This window comes from Rhinoderma darwinii, chromosome 1 (assembly GCF_050947455.1).
Source record: "Rhinoderma darwinii isolate aRhiDar2 chromosome 1, aRhiDar2.hap1, whole genome shotgun sequence".
In the NCBI taxonomy this organism is placed as follows: Eukaryota; Metazoa; Chordata; class Amphibia; order Anura; family Rhinodermatidae; genus Rhinoderma; species Rhinoderma darwinii.
This window is the reverse complement of record NC_134687.1, coordinates 473,918,285-473,927,152: the sequence shown is the minus strand read 5'-3', so window position 1 is coordinate 473,927,152 and position 8,868 is coordinate 473,918,285. Positions and strand designations below refer to the sequence as shown.

General features: G+C 41.7%; 1 protein-coding gene across 17 annotated transcripts in view; it reads right to left on the bottom strand.

Moving 5' to 3' along the window:
• Nucleotides 1–8,868, bottom strand: part of NCOR2 (nuclear receptor corepressor 2) — a 429,457-nt gene that overhangs the window by 181,782 nt on the left and 238,807 nt on the right. For all 17 annotated transcript variants that reach the window (XM_075833601.1, XM_075833585.1, XM_075833675.1 and 14 more), the window contains one exon: nucleotides 4,341–4,439. In XM_075833601.1, coding sequence (XP_075689716.1) covers nucleotides 4,341–4,439 — 99 coding nt within the window. The remainder of the gene's footprint in view (nucleotides 1–4,340; nucleotides 4,440–8,868) is intronic.

Below are 8,868 nucleotides of genomic sequence, written 5' to 3'. Positions count from 1 at the left end.
AGTATAGAAGAGGAGCAGTTAGGTGAGAATGTGTGTTTTTTCATTTTTATCATATCGGGAATTGATGGCGCATGGCCACCATCGTTGCGCCACAATTGTGGCGCATGACTCGGCCAAAAGACACGACACGCCTTTTCATCTCCTAACGACCGCCAATACACCTTTTCACGGCGGTCGTTAAGGGTACTTATGCTAAAAAAGGCGGCACTGTGACATAAGCCCAACACGGGTGTCCTGTGCCGGCTAAAGCGGGTGTCGGGCGGTCTAAAGACAGCTGGGCACCTGCTCTAACGGGTGGGATCGATTTCAACATCGATCTCACCCGTTTAATCCCTTAGATGCGGCGCTCCAAGTGGTTTTGGAGGGAGGGTGCTCCCTCTCTCACCCTATCGGCACTCTGCAATTGCAGGGTGCCGATGGCTTCTATGGCAGTTGGGGGCTTAACAAAGGCCCCCCAGGTCTGCCTGTAGTGAATGCCTGCTAGGCCATTACACTGACAAGCAATAAGACGCTGCAATACAAAAGTATTGCAGTGTATTATAAAATCGATCAGAATATCGCATAGTGAAGTCCCCTAGTGGGACTAAAAATAAAGTTATCAAATAGATTAATAAAGTTAATAATAAAATAAATAAAAATCCCAAATAAAAAAAAGTGAAAAACCCACTTTTTCCATTATAAAATACTTTAGTATGAAAAAAACAACATCACACATATTTGGAATTGCCGCGTCCGCAACGACCCCACCTATAAAGATATTATGTTATTTAACCCACACGGTGTATGCCGTAAAAAATTTAATAAAAAACAATGCCAGAATTGCTGTTTTTTGTTCATCCTGCTTTCCAAAAAATGTGATAAAAAGTGATCAAAAAGTCGCATGTACTCAAAAATGTAACCAATAAAAACTAGAAGTCGTCCCGCAAAAAACAAGCCCTCATACAGCTGCATAGCGTCAAAATAAAACAATTATGACTCTTAAAACATGGCGACACAAAAACAACTTATTTTGAAAAAAAAAAATGTTTTTACTGTGTAAAAGTAGTAAAACAGTAAAACATACAATATCTATATAAATTTGGTATCGCCACAATCGTAATAACCCATTGAATAAAGTTATTTATACCACACAGTAGACGGCGTAAATCTGAGACGCAAAAAAAAGAGTGGAGAAGTTTGTGTGTTTTCCATTACCCGCCAAAAAATTTAATAAAAGTTAATCAATAAATTATACGTACCCCAAAATGGTGCTATTAAAAAATACACCTTGTCCCACAAAAAACAAGACCTTATACAGCTATGTCGACATAGAAATAAAAAAAATTATATCTCTTGGAAACTTAAAAAATAGCTTGGTTATTAATGTCTAAAATAGGCTGGTGATTAAGGGGTCAATAACTGTTGCAACGGTTACTCTAATTTTTCTTACTATTAAGACTGGCGTGTAAAACGCCAGTCTTAATAAGTTGCCCGCACAGAGTTTTGTTTTGTGGTGATTTTGGTTTCGGTGATTTTTTTTCTTCAAAACGAAGCATGCACAAAATAACACGAAATAAAAAATGCCAGCATAAACGCATGTAAAAACACCACAAAAATAAGGCATGTTACATATAAAAAATGCTGCCCTTTTTTTACATGAGTTTTTTTTCATGTGGTTTAAAACACCAGATAAAAACCCTGTGCGAAGGAGACCTTCGAGTAAAGTTTTCTAACGAAAATACAGTTTTCAGACAAACACATTGATAAATCTGCCGCATTGTGCAAAAGCAATATAATGTCTATACTTCTAGTGACTCTTCGTGACAATTTCGTCTGTACAAAACAAGTGTAAGTCACGTTTACTAAATTTCCAACTGAAGCAGCAGTTTTTCTTCCTATACACACCTAGGAAGAACGTTCTATGGTAGCATCTACCAAATGAACATTTGCCAATAAGCTTTTACTTGAAGATTTAGGCTATGTTCACACGGGGTATTTTGCCGAGTTTTTTGACGCGGAAACCGCGTCGCAAAACTCGGCAAAAACGGCCCGAGAACGCCTCCCATTGATTTCAATGGGAGGCGTTGGCGTCTTTTTCCCGCGAGCAGTAAAACTGCCTCGCGGGAAAAAGAAGCGACATGCCCTATCTTCGGGCGCTTCCGCCTCTGACCTCCCATTGACTTCAATGGGAGGCAGAGAAAGCGTATTTCGCGCTGTTTTATGCCCGCGGCGCTCAATGGCCGCGGGTGAAAAACGGCGTGAAAATCGCCGCGAAAATCGGCGTGCAGGGAGAGGAAAATCTGCCTCAAAGTTCCAAACGGAATTTTGAGGCAGATATTCCTCCCCCAAAATACTCCGTGTGAACATAGCCTTACACATTAAAGTGTGAAAGAGACACTTTCCTCAAAGTATTGTGGGCTCAAATGTCAGGATAAATATATAATGAGTAGAATTTACTATAATAAAATGAACAGGTTTGAAAAAGCAAATCCCACAATACAATGTTGCTGAATGTATATTACAAATCCCAATTTTTATGACAATGTTTGAGATTGAAATACTGGCATGGAATAAGTGTTGTTATTTTTTACTTTACCAATATTTTTAAGCTTCCATTTATATCAAATACAACAGTTTATACTATAAACTTCACAGGAGAGAAACTTCACATCTAAATAACGGAATAATCTACCTTTTTTCTGTAACTCTGGGACTCGCACCTTTGTGTAATATATGGACAGCTGATTTCATAACTGCCATAAACGTAAATGGAGAGAGCCACGGCCACCTCTCAATTAATTCTCCATCTGGACTTGCCCCTATCAGACATTTTATGACATATTATGTGGATATGCCATATTTGTATTCGATGGGAAACATTAAGGGAAACCCTTTTGGTATGATAATAGTGACCAGGGAGCATAACAAAAAATCATGGGGCACCATAGTGGAATTTGGTCCCATTCCAAATTTTGCTATGATCCCATTCAGAAGCAAGTCATTTTAGAACATGAAAAGCTTATAAATATTTTGCTTTTCAATCTGTGATATGTGTCTTTACCAAATGCTCAGGCAAAATGCACACAGTGATGTCACAATACTTTGTTGATGTACACATTTACACTACAGTATAGAGATAATGAAAACTGGTGATGTCACAGCAAAAGAACACCCACTCAGCAACCATGCACAGTCATGTAACAGTACAGGGATAATCTATTCAGTGACGTCACAGAACAGACATAATGCACAGTAAAGGCATAATTGACATAGTGATGTCACAGTAGTAGGATATTGTAAAGTCTTTTCACAGTACAGGGATAATGTCCCTAGTGATCGAGATCATGGACACAGTGACGTCACAGCACAAGCATAATTCACAAAGATATTTAACAACATAGGGATAATGCACACAGTGATGTCACTGTGCAGGAATAATACACATACAGTTATGCCATAGTAATGAGATAATGTATAAGATATTATCAGCATATTGTATGGTATGTATATTTCTTGGTATCCCTGTAATCTGCATTTTATTTTCAATGCTCCTCCTTCCATTCATCATCATCTTCATCACTAACTATACCTCACCACTTAGTGAAGGTGGGCCCCTCACTTGCTGAGGACCCCTGGCAGCTGCTATGCCTACTATCCTGGTGGTTACAACCATGATATTGACACACAAATTCTATGGTTCACACACACAATAACAGGGGGGGGGGGGGGGTTTATTATAGGATGTGCACAAAAAGTAGCAAATTACGATGCACGTCATATTTGGACAATACGATTTCTGGGTTATGCCGCTTCCACCACTACAAAATGTGGGTGGGGCTTAGAGTAAGGAGCGTGGCTAACCACAGCCAGATAAATTCACTAGTCGAGTCGACTCCGCTATTGATTCCGTCGGAAAACCGGAAACCTGCCGGAATAGTAACGAACGGAAACCATTAGCGATGTTTCCGTCACCATTGCTATCAATGGTGACTGAAACGGAAGCTGTGGAAGAAGTTTCACTTTAGGTTGCGGGTTTCACCCGACGGAAACCTCCGACGGAACCCCGGAACGGAAAGCGAACGGTGATGTGAACAGGCCCTTAGAGATTGAAGAAGAAAATTCTTGCTACCAATACAGTTAGAAGTCCCATACATGGCAGTGTGCATGCTATAATGATGTAAAGATTATTAATAGACTGTTATCCAGCTACACATATGAAATGCAGGGCTAAGCTTTCTCAGAAAGACCTGACGCTGGATCATTTTACAGTACCTGCCTAAGGTTTAAATATTAAAACATCAGTACAGGAAAATAGGTGTTTTTCTGTATGACGAAGACCAAGAAAGTCACAGATCTCTTACCTGGCCCTTTCCCCTTCGCCGATAATTTCTCCTTACAAGATTTTTGTAGTTCTCATTCTTTTTGGTCAGGTAATAAAAAAGAACACAATCGGACACAGTCTGCAAGACACATATGCAAAGCATAAGCACAAATTGTCATGTCGCACTTCAAAACTATTACTTAGGCTGCACCATGTTCACCACACACAGTCTTGAAGTGTGCGACTTTGAGAGCCACATTCCACGTAGTTTACAGGTCAAAATGTTCTAAAAGTTCTCAGTCTTTCTAGGAATTACAGGTACACAATGAAGTCAGGGCACGCCAGCTTTACATAAGTTTAGACTTTGCCTTCTCTGTGCTCTAGGAATGCAGAGTACGGGGCCCTTTACCTGAACAGACAGCGGAACATCAGTCTTTTTATCTTTACCTGTTTAATCATCAACCATATACAATATATATAAAAATAATTATAGCTGGTGCAAGCACACACAGGTTTCATCAATACTGCAGCGAACAAGCCAAATTACTCAGTTCTAAAGACTGCTAAACCTAAAGGACTAGTATTCTCAAAATGTGCAAGAAATTGACAATAAATTATACATTTGATACAGTATGTGTCTGTACAGATTAAAAGTGTTTCAGTTCTTAATACTGGCACAAGTGGTTGGCACTGAATATGCACTGGGGCCCAGTTCACACTTTGCACGTTGGTGCAGTTTCTTCATGTATTTTTTTTAATCAAAAGCAATAGTCTAGTCTGAAGGCAGGAGAAGTATAAAGGAAAGCTTTGATCTGCTCTTTTTTGGATCCACTCCCGCTTTTAGCTTCAAGAAACGGCATCAAAAACAGTTTGAACTGGGCCTCACAAAGCGTTTCCCCACCATATATAGTGATCCTGATAGGTGGGAGCCTAATGTTAGGATCCCTAGCGATCTTCAGAACATAAGGGCTAGTTAAGCGCTGCAATGCCACAGTTTTTCCCTGCACAGGGATGGTCCTGCCCATCTCCTGTGCATGGAACGGCAGAACAGCCCCATTCACTTGAGCAGGGCAGGGGAAGACACCTAGCACATCCTTCTAGGCATAACACTAGCTGCAACTCTGTTTTAAAGTTATGTTTAATCAAAAATGCGGAATATGATTATGGGACTTGTCACAAAGTTATGCTACCCATGGTTAGGGCAGAATAATCTTGCTAACAGATTCCATTGATTTGCCCTGCCCTGCCCTTGGAATGTGAAAAGCCTGTCCAAGTAGATGAGAGAATCTCCTGCTTGGACTGCAACATACTATGAGGAAGTACTGGATAGAAAAAACAGAAAATAGGATAGTAATATACTAAAAATATTTGAGTAATATTTTACTGAAAGGGGTTACCCCATGAATCATTTTCATACCAAAAGTCGGGAAATGCTGTTAATACATGTGTTAAAAGTAATTTTATGTGTTTCTAGAATATAAGACTAACTCATCTTTTTTAGCTTCCCTGTGCCTCCCTTGGTGCTGCTGCTAATCCGCGGTGCTAGGAGCGATCTCTGAATCTACTTCCCCCTCTTGCTGCTGACAAAGTCCCTTCTTACTCTTACTTTCCCGGTAACATAGGATCCAGAGTAGTCAAGATACATCCTATATGGCATCCACAGTATGTATTACCTCAGAAACCAGTTAAAATATAATGAAATAAAACAAGACTGAGTGGGTTTGTGCAGGTTTCGTATATGCTGTCAGAATGCAAATTTATAGTCCTATCTAGTTGAGAAGGTGTCTCCTTAGCTATACCAGCATGCTACTGCACAGGCTCTGCTCCTTCCCTGACAAGCAGGGCAGAAAGCGATTTCTATTGGCTGCTCTGCAGTGGACTAAGGAGAACTATGCAAAAAACTGGCTGTGGGGATTGTGACCGACTCATGCCTGTCCAGCAGCACTAAGCTCATTAGATGGATGTGTATATGGCTATACACTTTGAACACCAGGTGGCACTAGGGCTGGGCGATTATTCAAATTAATTTGATTAATTCACCCTCAAGGCCTCTGACTATTCTGTTTTTTAACAGAATCTTTAAAGAGGCTCTGTCACCACATTATAAGAGGCCTATATTGTACATGATGTGATCGGCGCTGTAATGTAGATCACAGCAGTGTTTTCTATTTAGAAAAACGATCATTTTTGACGGAGTTATGACCTATATTAGCTTTATGCTAATGAGTTTCTCAATGGACAACTGGGCGTGTTTTACTATATGACCATGTGGGCGTTGTGGAGAGAAGTGTATGACGCTGACCAATCAGCGTCATACACTTCTCTCCATTCATTTACACTGCAGATAGCGATATAACTATATTGCTATGTGCAGCCTCATACATACACACTAACATTACTGCAGTGTCCTGATAATGAATATACATTACCTCCAGACAGGACGTGATGTGTATTCAGATTCATGACACGTCTGTAGCGTCTCTGTGAGTTACAGCACAGCAGGCAAGTCTCGCGAGATTACGCTGTAAACTGTCATTCACAGTGAGATCTCGCTGTGCTGTGCTGTAGTCTCACAGAGACGTGCAGAGAAGTGGTCAGGATTCTGAATAGACATCACGTCCTGGCTGGAGTTAATGTATATTCATTATCAGGACACTGCAGTAATGTTAGTGTGTGTGTATGTGGCTGCACATAGCAATATAGCTATATCGCTATCTGTAGTGTAAATGAATGGAGAGAAGTGTATGACGCTGATTGGTCAGCGTCATTAATTTCTCTCCACAATGCCCACTTGGCCATATAGTAAACCACGCCCAGTTTTCCATTGAGAAACTCATTAGCATAAAGCTAATATAGGTCATAACTCCGTCAAAAATGATCGTTTTTCTAAATAAAAAACACTGCTGTAATCTACATTACAGCGCCGATCACATCATGTACAATATAGGCCACTTATAATGTGGTGACAGAGCCTGTTTAAATCGATTTATTTTTTTTATGTGGTGCCGTGCTGCAGGAGGAAGCTCTGCCCCGCTGCCTCGTCACTGCCTGGTCTGCCCCGCCTGACAAGCTGTGCCCCGTTCTGTCTCTGCTTCCCTACGGAACTGATGTTCTGTAGTGAACAAAATGATACAGTACGGAACAGCAGTTCCGTGGTAAAGTAGAGACTCCTAGTATATAGCCACACCGCCCTGTAGATACTACCCCTCCTTGCAGATAGCACCCCCCCTTGCAGATCGCATCCCCCCCCCTTGCAGATCGCATCACCCCCCCCATCCTTGTAGCTATCGCCAATGTAGCTCCCACTAGGAGCTATATCCCTGGTCAAAGTGTCGGAAACCTCTGGCCGGGGATTAAGCCCCAGGTGGCAGCTAAAGTGGCCACTATCTATAAGAAGGATGGGGTGGGGTGCTGCGATTTACATTTTGGGGTGCGATCTTCAAGGGGGGTGGGGGTGCGATCTACAAGCGTGGGGGGGTGGTGTTGCGATTTACAAGGGGGATGGGGGTGCATTCGACGAGGGGGTGGTGCTGCGATCTACAAGGGGGTGGGGGTGGTGCTGCGATCTACAAGGAGGGTTGGGGGTCCGATCTGCAAGGGTGTGTGGCACTATATGGGGGTTGGCACTTACTATATGTGGGCCCTGTGTCACTATATGTGGGGTCCTGTGGCCCTATATGTGGGCCCTACGGCACTATATGGGGCACTGTGGTCTATCTACAGGGACATTGCGGCACTATCTACATGGGCACTGTGGTGTTTTCAGGGGATTGGAACAAAATAAACCCTGACAAAGGAAATCCATTTGGAGACACTGATGCAAAATGGACATGAAAAACTGACAATCAGTTTTTAATGGCCAGTCGTGTGACTGTAGCCTAAATGAATGATGCCAGGAGTCCCATTCATATGTGCCGGGTTTGAGCCGGGAAATCCGTCTGAGACATGGACCGTTTTTGACTGTCCAATCACGGTCGTGTGAATCGGGCCTTAATGTTATTTATTTAACCCTCCATGGTGGGGCCGGTACTGCACAGGGTCCTGCTCTGCACAGGGTCCTGCTCACACTTCAGACACTAAATTGTAATCTCGCCCCAGAGTGCCCGCTCGGCGCTATCTGCCTGGCCCTGATGCAATTTACACTGCTCTCGCCTGCAATGTCGGAGACCGGCTGAGGTGGTGACGGGTAGAGAGGGATGTTTGTGCACGCAGCGCATCATTGATTATAGATTCTGTTAACCTGTTCCCTGCCAAGGAACACAGAAGTTCTAATCAATTAGATATACATTTTTCCAATAGTATTTCTGATAATGTATTTGCAGAGGCTAAAAGTTGTGAAGTTACGTACAATTATTATAGTAATATATGTTAAAAAGTTACTTATATAAAGAAAATAATTTATTAAATGATCTCTTGGTTTTTATTTCAGTTTATTTAACAGTAATAAGAAAATAGAGATTCAAATCGAAAATCACCCATAGGGTTGAAAAAAATCTAGATTACATTTTTGGGCAAAATCGCCCAGCTGGCACCATACTATGCAAGTAAATTTCCTAACTCTGCGCTAG